General features: G+C 40.4%; 1 protein-coding gene across 1 annotated transcript; it reads right to left on the reverse strand.

Moving 5' to 3' along the window:
- Positions 1-16,483: 16,483 nt before the first annotated feature.
- On the reverse strand, positions 16,484-17,710 carry LOC114438270 (homeodomain-interacting protein kinase 2-like). Its single transcript, XM_028409493.1, has one exon. It carries the CDS (start codon positions 17,708-17,710, stop codon positions 16,484-16,486), a length of 1,227 nt encoding a protein of 408 aa, XP_028265294.1.
- Between the last annotated feature and the right edge of the window lie 5,938 nt (positions 17,711-23,648).

A 23,648-nucleotide genomic window follows, 5' to 3' on the forward strand; every position in this document is an offset into this window, starting at 1 on the left:
CAGAAAGGATACGTAGAGAAGATTGAAGCAAGGCGTCTGGACTTGTAGAGAATTCTAGAAAACTCTACAAGTCCAGACGCCTTGCTTCAATCTTCTCTACGTATGATGACCTGGATGACTGAGAATCTTCATCAACAGGCAGAAAGGATGAGAGCAGAGAAATGGTCTGTGGTCAGCACCTGCAGAACCTCTCCTTCATAGGGCTTGTCTTGATAACTGCCTCATTTCCACCTGTTGTCTGTTTCATTTGCACAACAGCAGCTGAAACTGATTCACAATCAGTGTTGATCCTAACTGGACAGGTCATGTAGCTTCAGTTTCATTTTTGTTTTCTTTAATTTACTGAACTTGAACAGCACTTTGCTACATTTCCACTAACATAACTTATGCCAACTTATTTTTGTATTTTTTTTTTTTTTTTAGATACTTTAATAATCCCAGAGGGAAATTTCTTAAGGCTGCTGCCAAGCAGTGTCATACAATGACCAGCAAGGCAGTGAGTACACTGGAGGCAGTGCAGATAAAGTGTCTTACCCAAGGACAAGGACACACAACAATGACTTAGGGAGGAGTTGGGATCGAACAACCAACCTTCCGGTTATTGGACAACCCTGCTATACCACTGAGCCACTGCTGCTCATTTCCATTCTGTATGCTGAAAAAATAATCTTGAATCCTCTGTTTGGGTCCTCTCATCCCTCATCCTCCTCCATCCAATGATGGTTATTGAGCTCTGCTCTACATTTTGAATGCATGGATGTACCGTTCCAGTTCACAGAAAATAATTCAAATGTCCACTGGCTTTGTCTCTATAGCTACAGAGCAGAATAAATTTAAGTGCTTTGCAAATTGCAACTGCAACTTTCTTTGCATGCACAGTTATGGCAGAACAAAGTGGTGAGTGTGTGAGAGTGCAGAGGGGAGGAGAGAGGGGAGAGGAATTGAATTTATTGATTTATTGGTGGAAACAACCAGACTACAACCTGCAACCCACGAAAACCTACAAAATTAGCATAACTGTTTGCTTAACATTACTGTAGGACTATTTAATCATTTTCCAAACGCATTATTTATCTATTTACTGAAGGTGCCTGAATGGAGCGTTCTGACCCACTTTAATCCCGGTGTATCGCCGTTTTTCTTTTGCTTTCTCCAGTCTTTTCACGTATAACCTGTGTGTAACTTGCCTCTATTTGTATTTGTAGAATTGCATATTTTATCAGGTGGAATGCCCAGACTTGATTGGCTTAAAGATGGATAAACTTGCATAGAAGCGTCCAATCAGGTTTTAGGGAATAACCTGCCATTTTGGCTGCAGGTTCGGGTCCGTATGTGTCTGGGTCCAGACCTGGACAGCGGCCTACCTGTTAGCAACTTCTGGTCTACACTAAAAAAAAAACATGTCTCCCTTAAATTTCCAAACCAGAACAAAACAAATAGAACATGGTGTCTTGTATGTTGTAATGCAGCAACATTGAGAAGCAGCACTGAGACAAAAAGTCAAGCGAGTAATTAGTTAATCGCATCAGCTGTGTTTATCTTCTGCCAATTAGCATTGCCAGTGACCATGACAACAGCTTTCTGTCAAAGTGAGCCTCAACAGATGTTTGGGTCCTTTCACCTCCACAACAACCTCCACTTCTACCATGAGCACCCAAAAAACTTTTTTGCACAAATCAAATATATCTTGTGTCCATTGTGGAACTTTTTTTTAATTAAACTAAAAAAAAAATAACAGTGATACTGTGGTTGCTTCTTGCACAGCAATCCCACCAATTTAAACCAAGAAAGAGATGGTGTATTTCATGCCGTGTGGCATAAGAAACTAGGGTTGTTAAATGAAAAAGCTGTGACAAAAAATGTCTTGTATGTACAATGGAAACATTATGTAGTCAAGTGTGTAATGAGTTAATCTCCATCAGATGTGTTGGTTCTCCTCCAATCAGCATTGCCATGGCGACCATGACAGCAAGCTACATTTATGACAGCTTAACACTAGAAGCACCTGAGGGCCAATTCTACCCAAGATAGCATTTGAAAATGCTTGCAGCTCTGTTACAGTCAACGCCCTAGATGATTTTTACCAATAAATGATGTGAGATGTGTTAAATAAATAGAAAAGAAAGTATTATTATTTATATCTGGAACCACCAAGGGGCCATTTTTACTGCAGGATAATGATGCACTCAATATTCAGTGCTATGCCATGTTGCCTAGCAATGGCTACTGTTTGATAAAACACTTAAAGCTTAGAAGGCATTGATGATTTTCCAACTCTTATTTACTTTTAACTATTGGAGGTTATTAAAAAAATAAATGATGAACAACATGGTAGCAAGGGGTACAAATAAAGAAGAATTGTGGGAAATTTCCAGTATTGTTGATTCAATTTAAACTAGCAACGGCAATCAAACTAATAAATAAAATCTATAGAATCCTAAAATGCTGATGATGTAAAAGGATTTCAAACACCATGTGCTTTCATTTTCTTTTGAATTACAAATGTTGTTCCACTCAAGGTTTTTCACCAAATAAGTGAGCTGCTGGTGGCTCTGGAGCAAAAGTGTCACTAAATCACCAAAGTGGGCAGCTAGAACCTGCAGTACAATAAGTCTTGTGAATGAGAAAGTAAGTGTGTGTGTGTGTGTGTGTGTGTGTGTACCCAGAGAAGCGTGATAACAGTAAAGGCGGCACAGCTAGAGACTCTGATTGTCACCACTGGAAAAAGCTACTTAGCTGCAACACAGGATGACAGAATCTGTAAAATCTGTAACTGATTTATTTAATTTGTTCAATTTTCTAATGATACCCTAACAACACTACCTGTCACGAGCCAAATAGGAAAATGCAGCACTGGGGAAAATGCTTTGTCATTTGGAAACTGCTCGATTGTTTCATACACAGGTGAGGAGTTGCGTCGCAAATATTCAGGCAGTCAACCTGTCAAAATCTGATGATGAATGCAGAATGGGGTTTGACAGGTGACTGATTTTTTTTTTTTTTTTTGACAATAGGGTGCACACATGCCATTATTTAGTCTCTTTGAAATTGGCCATTTTGGAGAGAAAAAAAATGGCAGTGACACTGAATTCCTGTCATTCTACCTTTGCAGAGATGACATTCAAATTGCTTCCATCTAAAAGAAGGAGCCCAGTTCTACACCCTCGGAGCGGACTGCACAATTACCGTCAAGGCTGCAGTCAGAGCAGTGAAAGTGCTGCAATACAAGCTGTTCTCGGCTTCATAGGCCGAGAAGGAACCATCAGAGGGACATGAACCCTCGTAGAGCAAACGAGTGCCTGGGAGGGGGGGGCGGGGGGCGTGAGCTTTTAAGCCTGCAGACTCAAATGTAGCCCTGCATGTCAGACATGGGTGCAAATACAAGCATTTGGAGTTGTTTGATTAGTTTTAGTGAGAGCTCAATGAGAGATCACTGTTTTCGTGGAAGTACACAAAAAACATGGTGTAATTCAAACTCATGCTTGATGGCTATATTTCCAATCAAATGACCACTGGAATCTGCTGCCTGTTTATCATATGTGTCCTTGGGGTCAGGACTAGAGTGAAAAGGAAACAGATGCCCAGACTCCAGGTAAAAGTCCACAGTCAGGTTTTGTATCACCATTCACCCCTCCAACCTCCTTATGTGGAGTTTTGCAGCTGTGTTAGTGATCAGATGACATCAGGCTGTATGTCCAGCTGTTTCAGATGTGCACATACTGATTTGTTGTTGCTGCAACACTCGCTTTTAAGGCACCCAGTGCTAGGGATGCACGTTTTTTTTTCACAAATAGTTATCTGGCCATGTACGACACCGCCTGACTCAGCACCTTCCACTTAGCTGTGAAGTCTACAGTGCTGACCATGCTAACCAATGTAGTCAGAGCTACTATGACACCACTTCCAATAGCCCAAGCACTTTTCTTTTGCATCTGATCAGTAAAAAAAAAAAAGTCACGTGGATATGATAAATGCATTAGCCTCAATGATATAATGTAAATGGTAGTACTCCTGTTCATGCAGGAATGCCTTCTTTAAGTTGAAGTCACAATCCAGCTGCTGAGCTGTCAGACTAAGCATTCCCATGTGACTAAAAGTCCATATGTCCATGGTAAAACGTGTGTGGCTAACTCCTGAATCATGCAGAGCAAGCAGCAACTGCTAAGTAGCAGGAGAATATACTGGGGTCCAAGTTTAGAAATCCTGTTGAGTAATAAATTGCTGTTTTAAAAGCCTTTCAAACAGGCAGTGCTCTTACTTACAGCACTATGCCATCAGCTATTAATAGTTTTACATATTCCTATAACACGTCTTCACAATGACAACCTTTCAGATGACATAAACTGAAAATAAGATGACAGGTTTGAGATGATTTTTAAATTGCATTATCTTCACTTTTAAAAAAGTCTAAACTTTCCATTCCATGCTGCATTTAGATTTCACAGCAACACATTTGTCCTTCATTGCACCAACCACAGATCACACCATAAGCCACTTCAAGTCATAAACCCACTGACCACTGCCCTAGACTGCAGTTACATAAATCCAAACTTCATCACTTTCAAAGTGTTAAGTAACGACACAGACAGGACCTCTGGCAAACATATGCCATTATGGCGTACCGTTCTTTTGGATTTATTATAAATTCTGAATATGACTTGGCTTGCTATGTAGCAGAAAAAAAAGATAAGAAGGATTAAATCACCACTCTGGTCTAACTCAAGCATGAAATGATCAGATGGAAAGTAAAGTCCTTCTTGCCTGTCATTTTGGAAAGACAGCAGCAGTACCTGAGGCTGCCTACAGGCCAGGTTTGCTCCACTGGAGTTTCCCCCAGGGCTTCTTCCCAACACCTGTTCTCCCAGCTGTGATGGAGCGGCTCCAAAAGCCCTCTTTAGCATTCTGCCATCCACAAGGAGAAGAAAGGAGCCTCAGTCTACCTCCATTTGTTTCTGTAACTCAATAAGAGACATGATTGAAAAGTACAGAGCATAAAAGGGGGAGAGGGGTGGTTGTCTGGGGAGCCCAAGAATGAGACTTATCAGCAGATTATTGATGCTCCATATACTGCATCTCCACCACATCTGGAAACGTACTTTATGACACTGATGAACTTTTTTTTTAGGTTTCAGAGAGCTCCCTGCTGCGTCTGCTTACCATTGCTCTCCAGCCACGGGCTCTTCTCCTGCAGGCTCAGTGTGAGCTGTCTACGAAAAATCATGCATAACAAACAAACCCTTTTCATGTTTGTTTGTGCTCTCCCATTTGGATGCTTATCGCAAGTAGGATTTCGCCTCTGCTGTGAAACGCTGACATTTGACTTGACTAGCTCATTACAAGAAGGTACATGAATATTATAGAATGCCGTTACAGCCCAGCGCTGGTGAGTGGCAGTTCCATTTGGAATTTCCTATTCTGTCATAAATAAGACAGTGAATGAGAGTGACAAAGATCAATACCTTCTCTGTGTGCTCTGCTTATTCATACCAAGAGCTCACTTTTATGCCTTTGACAAAAAAAACCCTATGATACATGTTTGCATACATTTGCTGCAGGAACCCATTTGCTTTCATGTTCATTTGGCCTGTTATTCTGTCAGTCTAAAATAAAAAAATAAAATAAAACCGATTAAAATCTGGTTTCATAAATCTGTTACACCAAACACCTATACCAGGCTTATTTAATATAATTTTAAACATGCAGGAAATTATCCTTTGATATTATACTTAGTTTTCTGTTGTGGGAAATCTCTTGAGCATATGCATTTTTAAGGTAATTTACAGTAAAATAATAAACAGCCCTCTTCAGTGTGAGGAATAGTGAAGAGCTTCATATACCTGTCAGCTCAGTGCAGGGCTAAGCAAACCCACTGTGCGACCACTTCATCATTTCCTGGTCATAAGCATCGTCTCCACCATTTATCATGGTTCGCACAGTAAATCACTGTTCAATGGCCTAAATGAACCTTTTTTTTGCAGTAACTCAAGGCTTTAGTTTTCTCTAAAGGAGTCTGACGCACAGGCCGCTGTTTGTCAAGTGATCATAATAAAAAACTAAGTTATAACCACTTAATCATTCCAGTATAATTAACTCTATAATGCAGGAGCGCAGACAGTTTCCTGCCGTTTCAAATGAGATGATGAGAGTACAGAGGAAGTTACTGGCAGCCAGTGAAGGTAGAAATCCTCACTCCTGTCTGCATGTCCAGCTCGTCTCTATCTTCTCCCCTCACACTTGCTGGTGTGAGGTTGGATGAGGCCCTAATGGTTGAAGAGGGACCGGGGCTGAAGCAGACGGGGACACCAACCTCGTGTTGTTACACGGAGCTGGCTTGTTACTGAGAGCATTAGTCTTTCACAACAGAACCGGAGGGGTGAGAAACTGCCTCAGATGCGTGCTCACCTTGGGAACAATTCGGCTCTTTTAGCTTGTGGGTCCGAGCCAGCGGGTGGGAGACACATCCACAGACACACCTGCTGGGTGCGAGTTGGAGGCTTAATCACAAGCTGACAATGATGATACAGTGAACCAGTCACTACAACTAGGAGGTTGTGGCACACAATGTGCTTCCTGCCTCAAGACAACAGAGAAGCGCTGTGGTATTATTCAATAGTCACAGTTCAGTTAGAACTCATTAACATTCAGGCATGCACTCATATGGCCAAAACCCTGAGGTGAGCCTGTTGTGAAATTGGATAGTTCTTCATTACTGTACACACTGACATCATCATTGTATATCGTCTGGAGAGGGAACGTGGACACAGTGGGAGGTGACATCACTCGACATAAATTACAAAAACATGCACTCTCCATGCAGTGACGGTATTCATGACCCCAAACTTTAGTGTGTTTTTTTTTTTTTATTATAGAACCACCTGTACACTGGCTACAGTCTATATAAAGGAGGAAATAAATTGATTTTTTTGTCACCAACTGTGTAACTTCAGGCAGCACAGAAGAGTTCTGATGTTTTAAGAGTAATAGTATACAGCGTATTCCAGAACCACTTGGTTTCGGTCACCATATTAATGTTTATGGGGGGTAACATTATATTGGGGGCAAAAAAGTAACACAGGTCTTGTTACATGTATGTACAGATTAACTCAATGATTTTGCAAAAACTTATAGACTGTATATAAAGAGAACGACATGACAACTCCCCCAAATGAGGCCAAAAACACCTCAATTGCCCTACTGATAGCTGGTTGCAGTATAGCTTGTGATCCTGCCTCCTCCATATTAATGGATAGAACACAGAGCCAACAAGTTCTTCTTGGCTAAAAAGGGAGGGAATTGCATCACGGTTAGCAGCCAAGATGCTTGCGGAACTGGGTAAGTGCTCAAGTGCACAGACAATAGTTCCAAAATGACATCTTTTTCCAACATGGCAACCAATAAATGGATGCATATGATCCATAGCTACTGAACTAAAGTGTGTAAAAGTAGCATATTTAAAAACAAATGTACAAAATTTTCTAAAACTCAAGTCAGGTCAGCTACGTTCTTCTACACCAAACTAGGAAGATCATTTCTTTGAATGTTTGTTTTGTGATATTGAAACAGGAAGCCAACAAAACCACACAATTATCATCCAAATCAGAATTCTAAAGGTAAACATGAGGTCCATTTACTCAGAATGGTTGGCTGTAGTCCTCAATCATGTAGTATTTGACTAAAGTGACTAAAATTCCAAGTTCAGAACAATACAGAATCTCTGGTAGGTTAATTATGTCCTGTCTTCTACTAAAAGAGAAAGGCTGAAATTATATTAATTCTACAAAAAATACAGACAAAACTGTGTTGAATGTAACTTTGTTGCTGGATGCACATCTTGTAGCATTGGAGCTGTTTAAACATATGCGATTTGTCCTACAATAATGAATAAAAGTTAGCGCCTAGCTGTGGTGATGCAGGCTGGCACTGAGATCAGCTGATGGACGGAGATTCAGGGCTGACACTCACTTAATGGCAATGCATTACCTAGCTGTCCATAAGTACATAACTCAGATCAGATCTCTTTGCTATAAATCAAAAGTGTTTTGCTGTCCTGTTAAAGGTTTTATTCCAGACATTTCTCCCAAAATCTGCAGCAGGTTATGACATTAAAGTGCATTTGCATGCATCCCAAATGGAGTGTTTATTTGCATATAGAGAGACGAGACAGCGAACACAGACACACTTTCATTCAGCTTAGAAGTCAAACAACAAGTGCTCTGAAGCTGAACACAGGCCTACTTGTGCTACACTTCAGGAGAGCCTATAGTTGCATAATGTAATGTGAAGAATCACTTGTGTGCAGGTGTAGCTGCTCTTGTTTTCCTCTTCTGCAGAATACTGTAGCTCTATATTATTAGTTTAATTAATGCAACACTGAAAATTAGACATCCTCCTAACAAACAGACAGAAATGACAAACAATGAGCATTTATCTGCTACTACAGTAAAAAAGTCCAATAGCTGGTAGAGCCACCTAATGTCCTTTATATAAGCTAATAACTAATGCCTCAAAATATAAGTAATTATAAATGTTAAAAAAAATAGCCCAAAGCTTATGATGACAGATGTTTTTGTCCCCAAAGATACAAAGATATGACAGGTGACAAAAACAACTTTGTCCCAGAATTATGATTTACACACCAGGCCCTGAACTAAATCTTTTCCCTCTGGGCAGATAAACAGATTATCGTAAGTGGGGACTTAATGAAAGATAACCCTGCCAACTTTTGAGGAACTTCAGGAAAAGATTAACCTACCTGACTTTTTTTTTTTTTTTAGGATATATCTCCGGGCTAACAGCATTGCTCAGTGCCTTTATAAACCCTGCAGGTATCCTCTATTTCAAACCTGACTGAGACGTACAAGTGCAAACTAAGTAACAACACAATGATGAGATGTTAATGATGCTGATGAATGTGATTTCATGTGTCTTTAAACACATCCTCATAATATACGACTAAGTGTGTAACATGGGCAAAGGAAAAAATGGTAACGATCAGGTTGTCATGGCAACAAGTCGCTCCCCATCTAAAATATGATTTAAAGTCTTAAAAGACACAACAGTGACATCACCAAAGTTTGGCTGTCGCCTTATCTCCCCTTAGGATTAGCTTTAGCGACTGATGCTAAAGTGTTGTCTTCCACGTTACACACCTGACCGAGCGTCGAAATGCTGTCCTGTCTCTTCATACGCCATAAAAGCATCCTGCTACATACTAATCTATCTGAAGGCCATTAAACCAATGTCTCAGTGTTGTTATTTATTAATGCTAAATCAGTGATCATTCAGAAAAATTACATATGTCAAAAAACAACAAACAGACAGGCTACTGTACCTCTGAAGAGAGCCAATACAACTCTATTTTTCATAATGCACTGGCATCTGTAGGCTACTGTCCAAAGAGTAAATGGTTGTAAATGTTGTTTAGGACATTTAGTCGTCCATATTGAGCCACAGTGAGATTTAAATATTATTCTCAGAATCGACTCTTAAACTATTTTCCTGCTAAAAAGTTAAAGTTGATGTTCTCATCCATTATTCAGAAGAAAATGTGATAAATGTAGCGGCGCAAACAGGAAGCAGCTCAGTTACACATGAGGAAACACTGAGTGGCATTACAGTCCTCTATAGGAGATAAATTATAGTAATTCATCTTAAGGATCACAAAGTGACTTTGTAGCTTTTATTAGAATGTGTTGGCAGATTTAATGGCACCATTTATTCTAAATAACATTTGATTCAAAAAGCTGTTCTAATTCATTTCATCCATCCAGGACAGAATAATCAATATCCGTGAAGATGAGCTCTATCTCCCAAAGACAGAAAGCTACAATAAAAAGTGAGCCTGGTGTAAAAATCTTCATTTTTTCCCTGCACAAAGTTTTTATCGAGTTCAAAAGTCATATTCTCCCTCTGCTGCTGCATAACCTCAAATATCCTCTGTGATACAATTTCCTGTTTACAACCCTGCTGTCGTCCTGCCGCAGCTATTCTGCATATAAAGGATCAGTATCAGTAAGACAGCAGACATGGGTTTATGATGTTAAAGCTAATACAACTCTGATCCTCTCCTTAGTGCACGGCGTTTTGACACTGACACTAACTAATCTACAAGCTTGGATAAGCTTTGCATAAAACATTCAAGTTTGAAGTTGACGTTTCCTTTAGTCATACTTTACAGATTGACTACATACAGCTTTATTGATTAGAAATCAGGTTTTGTCTTTGACTTTGCATCAGCTGTGGGACCAAAACTTTTGTCAGTGCTGATAACAATAACAATACCTGAGCTTTATGTATCATTGATGCCTGAAGCCAGATGCAGATATTGCAAGTAGCAGACATGTTAATAAATAGATCAGCCCCATGGATCAGCATCATTGTCCGATACCCGATCTAGGTATACATTCAATCTTACTATTAAGATCTGTGAATCCCCAAAAGAAAGGCGTGGAACACAAAGTATGCAGGCAAGGTCAGAGGAAAACAGACAAATAATATGAAACATATTTTCCCCTTTAGCAAGCCAAAAAGTATGAACAGGTGATGATTATAACCTTTTCTTTCCTTGTCAGTATCCTGTGAAAGCATCTAGAATGTTGCATGGCCCACGTCATAAAAATTAGTAATGATCTACATTAAACAACTCTCCATTCAGAAACTCGACTGCTACAATTCACAAAGCAGACAGTCAAGTTTGAGTAGAAACAGACAAAGCAGATCAGAGCATCGCCTTCTGATTTCATTATTAGGTTTCTATTTTGGTTGATAGGTGTGAGTCTGTGACGAGTTTGGCGCACAAAACACAGTGACTTACCGTACAGTAATTAAGCAAAAGACATGATGAGTAATTCTGACAGATGAGGGTAACTATAAAAGGCAGAGGAGTATAGCGAGTTGACAGTGACCTGGCCAGGGCTGCCAGTCACAATCACATTGAATCAAATGTACACACACACACACGCACACACGGGAAACTATGAAGCAGCAGCAGAGTACAGAGTGAACATGAACACAGCAATGCAGCAGAAAACAGCTGAAGTGTCAGTGACAGCAACACAAACAAAGGCGAAATCAAAGGTGCAGTAAATGTAAATGTCACATCTCAGCAATGATACACAGGAACCAGCAGTTCGTTTCAAATTTCAGCTTGTTATTTTACACACAAAAACAACGGCAGAATGTCAGTAATTACGATTCAACCCATCAAACAACCAGCGTGTGTCTTCTCACACTGTTCAGAGCAAGCTCGAGTCACTGTTTATATCGCACAAAAACCAACAACACACCAAGACACACCGGTCACACTGAGGTGATATCACTTCAAAAGGTACACCAGTATATTTTCCAGAGGTCAGTCATACATGGTAAAAGTGCAATAAATCTGACAGGAAGTAGTCGCTTTAAGGAGACGCATGATGGAAAAGCAGTTTGAAGTTGAAAGTGATGTACATCCATCCTGAGCAAGTCAGCATACAGCTGCAGGATGCCATCCAGCATGTTTCACTTCACTTGAGACATCTTGGATTGCGTTGTCCACATGCACAATACAGGCCCCATGAATTCTCCAGATACTCATTTCTTTTGCATGAACAGGAAGGAGGTCAGATGACGGTCAGTGTTTTTACGTTTCGATAGCAGCGAGGAGTAGCAGTGAAAACCTCCTGCATTGTGGGAATGCGGTATGAGCATGCTTGTGTTGTCATATTGTGAAGTTTTAATGCACTGAAGTAGTACTGTAATCCTTGGAGAAGATATTTAAGAGCTCACACTGCTGTGCAGATGAAGCAGGGTTAAAGATACTAAAGAAAAGCATGTGATTTCTTTGGAGTCATTTTTAGTTTTTGTTGTAGTCTGTGTCACTTGTTGAAAGAGTCATGTCGGACATGATAATTGAAGTCAGAATACAGACACATAAACCAGAGGCAACACACCCGGATTTTATATGGCCGACAACTGTTAATTCCAATGGGCTCAAACAAACAAGCTAAAACAACACAAAACGTGCGCACATCTCATACAAACCCTCAGAAATGTCTCCTTTAATAACAATCTCTTCAATTCACTCCAGCTCTGCACATTTCTCAATTAATTCGGCCAACAGAGGACAAAACAAATATGGTGACAGTTGCTAACACAGCTGAAAAGTACAACAAAATGAACACACGGACTTACTGCGCCGCCTGTCAGGCAGATGAAGATGAAGGTGAGGGTAAAGGTGAAGATGAGGATTAGGATGCGGGGACAATGAATCCATAAATCTGTCGCGGAGACGCCGTCCTTCCAGAGACTTTGGCTCCCTTTCTGGTCCAACATGCCAACATGATGCGGGATCAGGTGCGCGCAGGTCGAGCCACTTAAAAGGTAAAAGGTAAAAAGAAAATAAAAAAAATACATATGATAAGCGTGTGTATTTTATTGTATCGATCATGACAGCCATCTTTAGTTCCAGCTGAATGATGTGTGCTTACTATTTCTGGTTATGTGTCTGTGCTGCCACCTGTTCACAGGCCTGTTAACCCGGGTCGACAGTGTCGTAAACGACACTCGATTATAAAGTGTTACAAAATCGCGAATTAATCGGGAACGGTAATAGATAGAGACCCCCCCCGGAAACGGAACATTTTAGGTTTTTACACGAGCAATCTGCCATGTCTGCATGTTGCATGGACGCGCTGTAATCCTATTGGCATCTCAGTGTCCAATCAGACGATCGTGTGCTATCACATGACCTGCCAATATCCAATTGTAGAGCGTTGCGCTCTCATGTGGTGTGCCAAAGAGTATCAGTGGAAGAGATAGTTTACTCCTCTGTAATACTGAAGATGTTACCTGTAAATGTGCAGAACAGACAAAAAGTAGATCCAGCAGACCACACAGGTTAAAGCTACAGGAAATCCCCTTTTGTTGTAACATTGGTTTGTGGGACAGCACATTTTATTTTTGATTTAACCTATTAAAACATGTTTGCAGCATGTTTATTGCAGTTCAACTAGTACTACTATAATTTTACATGCTATACGTTCTTTCATTATGATTATGACTCGTCAAACCTACAGTTATTTATTCAAAATTCATAAATAAGCCTTTCTTTTTCAACCCTCTCCCCCATCCACATTTGTAGCTCTCAAGCAGAGGAATTATAACATGACTTATTATATCCACCTCAGAAAAAATACAGAGGTCTGGACCTCAGGGACCTTAATGGTAGCTCCAGCCTTGATCTTCATCCATTAGCAGAATGCTAGCATGTCATAGGTAAGGTTACCTACTCTTCCAGCACTTTGCCTGAACAAGTATAAACAATTATTGTAGCCAGATCTGTACAGTCATGTCATATACTGGTTTAGTATGATCAGAAAGTGGACAGGCTCTGATAAGGGCAAAGATACATATGCTGGATTCTAATTGTTGGAAGAAGACGGCCTGGTCTGATGAATCATGTTTTCTTGTCTGCAGATCTGCTCCATGTGTGTGTGTGTGTGTGTGTGTGTGTGTGTTACTCAGGGAAAAGGTGGCAGCAAAATGCATTATGGGAAGTAGGTAAGAGGACTGACATGGCCTTTAGATTCTGCGGATCCAAATTTAATCGAGCATCCGTGGGAAGTGCTGGATAAACACGTCAGATCCGCAGAGATCCAACCTCACAGCTCACAGGAGCGAAAGGTTCTGCTGCTAACGTCCCAAGTGAACAAACAACGGACCTCGATATTTATCCTAACAAAGCCTGGGTTTGCTTTTTTTGTTGATGTTGATCTTTTAAATCCCACATCATTCAATATTTTTTTCTTATTTTTAGCCTTGGGAGGGAGATCAGCTGTTTATTTTCAGGCTGCATCTCTCCAATATGTTGTTGTTAGCAGTGTGTGTGTGTAGGTTTGGCCTAGATCTGGCCCACAGACATTTTTTTTTAAGTTACACTTCATTCTGTCATGTCACACTGACAGTTACAGATAAGCAGTCCATTTTTATTTTTATCATCACTCATCTCTGAACATCACAAGTATGTTGGAAGCTCAGATATATGTTCACCTTTGAAGGAGGACACCGTACACTTTATTGGTCAGAAATAACTATTATATATCACTATTGATTGATCATAACAATGTTGCTCTGTTGTTGCCGTGCAGAAAGCAGAATTAATTCATCAGTCAGTCACATAACCAGGCCGGCATGCGCCCCTCCTGCTGTGCTGTTACCTTCCACCAGCACGGCCTCCTCCATGCTCAGTACTTATACATTAGTATTAATTATATCTGTGTTGGAAAAGTAGGCTTTATAATCGTCGTCTTTATAATTGTTGCATTGAGTATTCTGAGCCGCACACTTCATCGGGATGAGAATGATCTGACCCGAAGGATAAACACCAGCGCCTCATCCAGCGCACTGCTTTGTTTTTTAACACGACCTCCAGTGATCAATAAAGATTCATTCCATAAATATTATATGTAGATTTCATTTGAATATGTATGCACACTTTGATACACATTTATACAGTGACAATGTTATCATGCAGAAAATAAATGTCATTTGCAGTGTGAGTTTTTGAAAGCCTTGAAGGTGCGTTCATTTTAATCAGCTAATAAAACAGCAGGTGCTCTAACACAAGATAACCTTTTCATGCAGTCGAATTTCACAGCACTGATTATTCGTGTAGTTTTCTTATAGGAGGCCTGTAACTCCACCATGTTTTCAAAGCAGGTGTGCTAACATATGCTGCATCAGTTCCACTAAATCCTTTAATGACTTATATTGCGGCTCACTCCTGAGCTGTGTGGCAGCACGCCCTCCACCATCCTCCTCCTCCTTCTTCTCCGGCCCCTGATGTTATTTATAGCACACATTACAATGTAAATAGCTGAGGAGAGACATGAGTGCCTGGTATAAAACAGAGAAGTGGAATTTCATGTTCAGGGAGGCCCATAGAGGGTAAGAAATAGAGCAAATCCAATTGTTTTCAAATGATTCCCATGTAGAACAGCATCAAAGGCAGGCTAAGACCAACCACATAGATGGGATTATTCTCTCTCTCTGCATCATTATATGAGAAGCTACATTTTTAATATGAGAACTTACAGTAATATGTCTCATTATTGACCATGTAATTATCAAAATTGTGCATGTGGATGTGTGTGTGTGTGTTTTAATAGCAGTCAGGAGCAGGCTGTCTGTATTCAGACGTGTTTCACTGCTCTCTGTGAGGAAGACTTTCAGCACCACGGACAGCAACCCTGCAGGAGGCAGGCAGACCTGAGAGGAAACATGAGCCAGTCATAAACATATCACACCAGCTCCCAGCCCACTAATCCTGTCTTACTTATTTTAAAAGCACTTCTACAACATGACGAGAAGAGTGTTTATCCTTGTTGTTCAAGAAAGCAAGCTATGCTGTGCAAGACAAGGTCTGTGTTACATACAGCTGAATGAAGGGAGAGGTGTTTTTATGGGCACCGAAATGTCAAGCAGGCCCAGAGTATTGACAGCAAAACTTACAATCATATTAAATGAATACACATACAATATCAAATTTTTATCATCCATCAAAGACATCCTTTGTGTGTCCCTGTGATCTGAGATGTTGTGTTGTCAGGCCCTGTTTCAGTCTCCTAAGGCAGATCTTACGGGATGAGTCAGACCAAAGCTGTAGTTAAGATTCTTTTCACATAGAGCGTTTAAAAATGTGTCACTTCAAAACAAGTGAGAATGTCCCCTCTTCCTATTGGAACAAAAAAGTCAACACAGGAAGTGGGACCTGTGTTGTGGACAAGTTTCTGTGACATTTTACATACCAACATTTGCTATAAATGTGAAAAGGAGCTGATGTTCAAACAAGAGCCTCTAAATGTGCTTCAATATGAAGCCCGACTAGAAATAAAGATAATTATGAGTTTTAAACGTAGCTCATGAGCAAGAATCTGTAAAGACAATGCTGAATCACATCACTAAGAAAAAGGAGTAAGAGGGGAATGAGCATTGTTATAATTGTTGTTTTTGTTTTTGTTGTTGTTTTGTTTTTTTGCAGTATATAATTATTTCATAAACAGTTCAATACTGTTATTTAAAGACGCTTTATACACTTTATATAGTCCTAGTAAATAACCTTCAAATCTCTTTAAAATTATATTTAAAAATATTTTATTTGTTTGTTTGTTTGTTTGTTTTGTTGGAGGTATTACAGAAGATGTTCATGACTGTAGTTATGACACGCCTAAACCATCCATAGTTTTCTTGTTCTTGCTGGCCTTGTGGTATGTCTGTGCAGACAGACTGATCTTCGCTGTCTTGGGGTATAGCTGGAGCTACATCTGCACATCCATGATGCCTTCTGGTACATTTACTACAACACCTGGCTCGTTGTTACCCTCTCTTAGAAGCAGCTCAAAATCAATTCCTTGGTATTCTCTAAACATCTTATCCCAGCGGATGAATGGAAATTCTCTGAACTGCCTCTCGTAGTAATGCCGATGTCTTCCTGGTTTTCTATGGACTAGTCTTCTTGGTGGTCCTTGAAAAGATCAGCCAAAGAGATAACTGAACTTTTCCCACTGTCTGCAGCTGAGTTGTCTTCTTGGCTGATTTGAAACAATGTAACCAAGGACTCAACTGAATCTGGTACACTGTGTGGAGCCATCTCTGATTTTTCAACGTGGTACCAGAGAGGCTGCTCATCGCTGGTGTCTGCTATGGCGGAAGGAGGGTGACTTGTTGAAAAAAATGGGTGCTTTAACACCTCTGAAGACTTAATACGCTTATCAGGATCTAGCTGCAGCATCTCCTTGATAAGCTGGACCAGCAGAGACTGGTCAGGGTGGTATCCATCCCTCTTTGCCATCATATCTCCAATGTCATCAAGGCAGCTGAGTTTGTAATACCTTGTCTCTTTAGAACAATAGTCATACTCATTGCTGAACTCGTCACATGTCTTGTATCTCCACCGCTGTCTGCTGTCTGTTTGGTGTTGGAAGTAGCAATTGGTTGCTGCCCCACGATCCAGGATGTGGTCTGCTGGCTGGCCCTGAGTTTCTATTATGAATCTCATAACATCATAGGGGTCATCCCCGGGATATGGTGATGCTCCAAGTGCCAGGTCCACAGCTATCACACCAAGTGTCCACATGTCAATTGCTTCATTAAACGGAGCTTCCACGATCACCTCTGGTGCCTGGTACCAGAATGTTTGTACAGGGGAATCGTATGTGGTCGATGACGAAAGCTGTGCCAGACCGAAGTCAATGACTTTGACTTTGATTGGTTTATCAAAGCTGTCCACAACCATGACATTTAGGGATTTCAGATCTGCATGTATAATCCCAACTGACTGCAAGTGAACCAGAGCTGTGGCCAGCTGATACAAAATTGACTTAATCTCAGCTAGCGGAATAGGGCCCTGCTCACATATATAGTCATCCAGGTTTTGATCGAGGAGCTCAAAACGAAGACAAACATTGTCCTCGTGGACGAAAAACCCATGAAACCTAACAATGTTGCAGGTATCTGGATCCAGGGAGGAGAGATGTCTTAACATTTCCATCTCATATTGTGCCAGCTTTGCGTTGTCTTTGTCTCCCTTGTTTATCTTGACGGCTTCGTGCATGTTCGTTTTTGTATTGCGGCACTGGGCCACAACACCAAAACCACCTTCACCCAGGACTTTTTCAATCCTGTGGGATTCCTGAAGAGTGCTTCCAACTTGAAAAAGATCAGTCATCGACATCCTGTTTTCTTTTCCAAAACAATTTTTCCAAAACAATCTTCCAGCAGTATGTGTATGTGTTCCAAGTAATGCAGCTAAATGCCGTGTTGACTCCTAGTGCAATTGTCTCTATGATACAGTTAGGGACTTGCACTTATACCTTTATATCACATAACTGTCATTTTATTATGTCATCAAAGGAAACATTCTATGCCTTTAATCTTCAGTGACATCATCGCCCTAGCAACTGAGCATGTGCAGAGATTGTCTGCAGAGAAAGACAAATTACAGTGCAGAAGAGCTCAGAGTACTAACAATATTAACCATGATGTAAATATGTTTCTAAACTTTTCTCTTCACTTCATCTAAACCAGCAAAAGTAAACAAAATCAAACAGAAAAAAACAAACCCTTCCCTTTAAAACCGATAACATGCACTAAATTTTAAAAAATTACAATATTTCTGATCAGCTGTTTGCACAGTGAATGAGAATGGATATTCCAATTTTCATGCATCTATCCTTTAATCATGTAGTGGAAATTTGGCCTTTTTTGGGCATCTCTAGCACATCCAAACTACATAGGTGCAAGTGCATGTTGGCCATCAATACAGGATCAATCAAGGAGATAGTGTGCATTAATCCTGTTGAACTGTGACATCATCATCAGCTGATTGACAGCTTTTAGTCCTGTTTTGGTTCAGAAGAGCATGTCTGGCTACAAGACAAAAACAACTTAAATTCTTCTGTATGAAAACACAAATCTGATCAGCACTGATTGTCACTTCAGGAAGTTGTTGTCGTATCTGACTCATGCAATAACATGAATGTAAACATGTAAATAAGTAGATTAAATCTGATTAGTGTAAAAAAAAATCAGAATTAAACAACATCAGAATTTTACAAGATGATTTAGCTTGAGACTAACTCCTTTTGGCTGTCTTATTCTGATTGTGTTAGTCTAAACCAGAATGGGATTGCTGAGCTCTTACTAGATAAAATGACCCACACCCGTGTACTTCAGTTTGATTCAAAACGAATCCAAGAGTGACTCACTGATCTCATAAATAAATCAGCCAAAAACATGAGAAGGCCAGAGGCTTTAGTTGGAGCCAGATCTGCTTAGGGAAATTGACAGTAAATGTTCAGAGGTCAGGGTTACAACAAATGTTCCAAAAACATTCCAGTCCAGATAAAATTGTGACAAGAACTTGTTCAACCCCACACTGAAAACTCGATTAACCTGTAAGCTTAAACAATGTATTTATTTGATAACTGATCTGTGTCATCTCAGAAGCTGCCAAGGAGGCCTTAACAGGGTTTGGGCTTCAGTGAGATAATGGCCCATACTGAGTACTTAAACTCTGAATGTCTCAGCGTACTCTTGTAATCTGTCTCCAGTGAGTCCTCCAACTTTATAAAAGTGCAACATCAGAACAGAGTGGCTGTTTAAAACTGTCTCCTCAAGAATCTCCATTCATTTAAAACAACCCCTGAATTAGCATTTAGAGTATGTAGCATTAAAAACCTTCAGTTAAATCCCAGTAACACAATAACGTTCATGCACGTTCAGGGTTTCATCAAAATATCTCAGTTCCACATTATGTCTTCACTAAAGTGTGGATGCTGTACGCAAAGTGCACATTAGCCCATAGAACTACTCTTACAGTATAATCACTTTGATGTCAATGCGGGTCTGCTGGTTTATGAACTGTGAACTTGTCCACACATATCGGATCACTTTCTTTCTGCAGGGGAGGTGAACCTCCGTTGACCCCCCTTGCTCTGGAGGCCGACTGATGGGCTGTGGATGGTGATACTTGGCTGTCTGCCTGGAAGCCGGGACATGGACTCTCTGTGGTCCCAGGGCTCAGAAACTGGGCTGACCTCAAGGAGTACTATCAGAGTCTGCAGTGCCAAAGGATCAAACACTGACTTTCATCTTAATTTGAAAGTAGGAAAGATCAATGTGCTGTAAGTGGAGGAGGTGCTGTAAAGTCTGTGAGGTCACAGCGCGGCAGTCCACAGCTTGAAGGAAACAGCAGCTGGGGGGAAAAATGCACACAAATAGAAAAGGACAGCTGATGACAACACAGTCAGCAATGCTAAAATAATTCACATTACACTATTGCCTGTGAACTCCTCAAAAGCCTGCTGCACTTTGTCCTGAAGGCTTCAACACTGGTTCACTAGTATGAAACTCCACATTCTGACTGATGAAAACTGTCACACACTTGTAAGATTAACACAGATAAACAGTGAAGAAGTAACAGAGATCTCTTTACTGCGGTGGAGATACTGAGGAACTGCCCATATTGAGGAACTGCCCAAATAGGTGAGAAGAATTTACTATGCACTGTTTTTCTTGGCTGTTAAATTCTTATTACACTCCTGCTGGTAAGTCTCTCCCAAACCTCCATTTAGTTCAGAAGGCTTCTTAACAGGCAACATCTTATAACTCTTTGCTTCCCTCCATATGGGGTTGTGGACCTCATATGGCCCAGCCTGCAGCATTAGTTCCTCAGGTGTGGCACTTGGTGGTTGATCCTAAGTAAACACTGTAGACTAAAGGTGACTGAAGGTCCCTCAGTTTTAGTCACTTTGAGGAGTTAAGGCTTACAAAATAAGTATCTAAATCAGTATATATATATATAAGTTATTTTTTCTAAATAAAACAGGTTTATGTGATGTCAAATGCTTAATTTATTATTTTTATTTCCAATTCTATTGAAATTTCTTTCATCTGATTCTTTTAATATTTTCCTTGTGATGTTAACCTTCTCCTTGGTCCTGTATATATTCTTCTTCCTGTGAGTGTGTGCTTTGCAGCCTGTGCTGCTCTGTCAGGTTTCACTGCTGTGCTGGTTTATTATCTGTCAAAACACTTTGTAAACCGTTTAGGTGTCTCTGTATAAAAAAGATGAGAAAAGAAAACAAAGAGTTGCGTTTTTTTACATCTTTATCTTACACATGCCCCTTTAAACATGCCCTTAGATACATTTAAGTCTTAATTAAAACCATTTAAAACTGTTGATTGGAGTTCCTGTTTGTTTGCTGACTACAAACAACACACTGATCTAAGCCATTGTTTCAATAAATGTGTTGCTAAGTGCAGCTTTAAATTAAATATTCTGTGATATGATTGCAACTCTAATCCTGTCACCCATTAAAGGCACAATCGGAATTTACAGCATGTAGATTGATCACCAGTGTCAAAGCCTGATGTCTGACAGGAGCAGGAATAACAGTCCAGTTCAGCCAGCAGGCATATATTGACGGCAGACTGTTATCGACAGGCGAAGGTCCTGCAGGACCGGATCAGCAGAGACGTTTGAAGGAATCTAATATTTTGTGGTAACCAGGCCTCTCTGACAGCAAGGAAATGGGGAATGATGTAGCTTTCCATTCCGGATCTGATTTTATGGAAAGGTCCTCTAACCGCCTTGAGAAATTACCTGAGCTCTGACCCTCAGCTTGATAAGGTGGACGAGGTCCAATTTATCTCTGGCAGACGTGGCGCTCGCTCATGAATATTTACAATATTTCTAAAGAGGTGCACTCAGGTCAACAGGCCTGTGCTCTGTAATCAACATTGAAGCTATAGGTTAATACTCGCAATTTACATTTTTGTCTCTTTAGCCTAATCTGATTAGGTCAGAACGTATTTTTCCAGCAGCAGTCGATCACGGGAAATCTGATAGAGGTGCGCTGACAGTCCCTTTAGATAATGTGCCTGTGCTGCTTTGACTTTAAACACAATGTGTAAATGTAAAGGGGCAAGGCGGGGATAGGGAGGCTGCTCTGTAGCATCTCTGACTGAGAATGTTTCTGTATGCTAAGTGGCTGCTGGCTCTGATGTGGTCTCCAAAAGGTCTGAATGCGTGAAGCCAAAAAAAAAAAAGAAAACATAAAATAAACCAGTCGGGCTCTTGGCTCCCTGTTTCCATTGTGCTGCTTTTCCTGATTATGAAAGACCATTCTGCTGACAGATGAAAGTGCACCGTGACACCTAATCAGGACTCCATATTTTATTTCCCTTACTCTCTCTCTCCTTTTTTTTTGTTAACGGTTAGTATATTAAACCAGAAATCCGGTGGCTGATTTTCAAAGAGACTTGATTAAACCCAGGAAATAGGACATGATTTCCTATTTAAAATTCATAACAGGCTAACACTTAAGTAATTTAAATCCCCTTTTACAGTGTGAGCAGTTTGGATCTGAATCAGATTGAATAATTTCACCTTAACTGCATTTCATTTTATTTTGATAGCAAGCAGTCGGAGGACTCTTGCGTATGAGTGTGTTTTCTCTAAAAGGTTTGGCAATCAAAATACAACCCTGCAAAATGTACTTCAGATCGGCTTGACCTTCTGTGTTGCTCTAATAGAAAAGGGGGCTGCGGTACGAACAACGACGACAAAGCTTATGTGCACATTAATGCTGAAAGACGGCTTTCGCTAAGCCTTTCTCATATATTATTCTTTTATGTGACTTGCGGTGAATATAAAAGTGTATAATAGAATGACACAGATGAAGTGTTGCTGAATAAGACTGTAAATGTACAGGGTTATGAAACAATCCATAAAATAGCTGCAATTCAAATCAGTTCAAAAGAAATATGTTGTAAATGTGAAGTATATTCGAAACCATCAGCACCTTTTCCTGTCATTCTCATCTGATTTTTCTGCCTAACTGATATTTAAAGTTCATGCTAGTATTTTGTATAAAGAGTTATCGCTACATATTTGAAGTTTTGGGAGAATGTCATTAGCACTTAATTGACTTTTCGGGACATGACAGGTCAAAAACGCTCATTAAGATTTTTCAGCTGATGAAAGTCCTGGTCTGAGTCTCAGGCTTCTGAAACTTTGCTGTGTCACAACCCACGAGCAATCCATCAACGCAGCCGATGATCTGAAAACGAAGCTAATTGACGCCTACGACGTGGGGGAAGAATATAAAAGTTATCAAAGAGCTTCCAGCTTGTCTGAAATGTCATTAGGAAATGGCAGACAGGACGTAGAAGGTCAGGAAAACCCTGAAAGTGAATACCAAAAAGGCAACAATATATCATCCCCACCCCACTCATAGATGTTAGAGAAGGTTGCAGCCCTCTACAATGAAACGTCTGATTTAGTAGGAAGTGATGAGAGAGAGTGGGGGTTAACTTTTTGTGACAATGGTACAGGGCATAGACTGTAAATAAAGATGGATGATGTGCCTCTGCCCATTGTACGAAAGTTCAAAGTTCTTATTTATGCAAACTGCTATATTGGCAAAGACGCCATCTAGAAACCACAATCAGCAGTGTAGAGGTCAAGAGATGAAGCTGCATTGTTGCTGTTTTAGGCAACAATTACTAATTGTATAATAATTAAATGAATTCAAGTCAGGGTGATGAAAGCTAGCTGAAAAGCCAGGAAGCATCGTTTGGAAAAATGTATTTGAAGAGTACTTTAGGTCTGTGTTGCATTCACTATCAGGTAGGCAATGGGGTTTATGACTAGGGATGTCCCATTTTTTTTGCCCTTGAGTCCGAGTCATTTGATTTTCAATCATTTGTGCTATCTTGTGCTGTGATGTCCTGTGCCTTCACACCTATTAGTACCTGTTACTGCTCGCGTTTCTCTTTGCATAAGCCAAACTCTGTGTGTGTCTAGAGAGTAGCGCTCAAAAAAAAGCACAAGCACAATACTTCAAACTGCTCGAAATGCATTGCTGCAGACTATAAATACTGCATCCCTCCCCAAACTGGAAAATTTCATAAAGAAAACGGCTCATCCGAGTCTTGAACCCAGGACCTCTCACACCCAAAGCAACAATCATACCTTTAGACAACGCACCAGAGTGTACTGATCAGGAGTTAACGTCTGATTCCAATCGAGTCTGAACCACGTAATCGGGCCGATTTCCAATCACGTGATTGGATCCCACCCCAGTTTGGCCCCGGTTTTGGGGAAC

The sequence above is a fragment of the Parambassis ranga genome, chromosome 7 (genome assembly GCF_900634625.1).
Source record: "Parambassis ranga chromosome 7, fParRan2.1, whole genome shotgun sequence".
In the NCBI taxonomy this organism is placed as follows: Eukaryota; Metazoa; Chordata; class Actinopteri; family Ambassidae; genus Parambassis; species Parambassis ranga.

What these genes read in the sequence shown, in the direction of transcription:
- LOC114438270 (XM_028409493.1), bottom strand. Translation starts at nt 17,710, where the DNA reads ATGTCGATGACTGATCTTTTTCAAGTTGGAAGCACTCTTCAGGAATCC.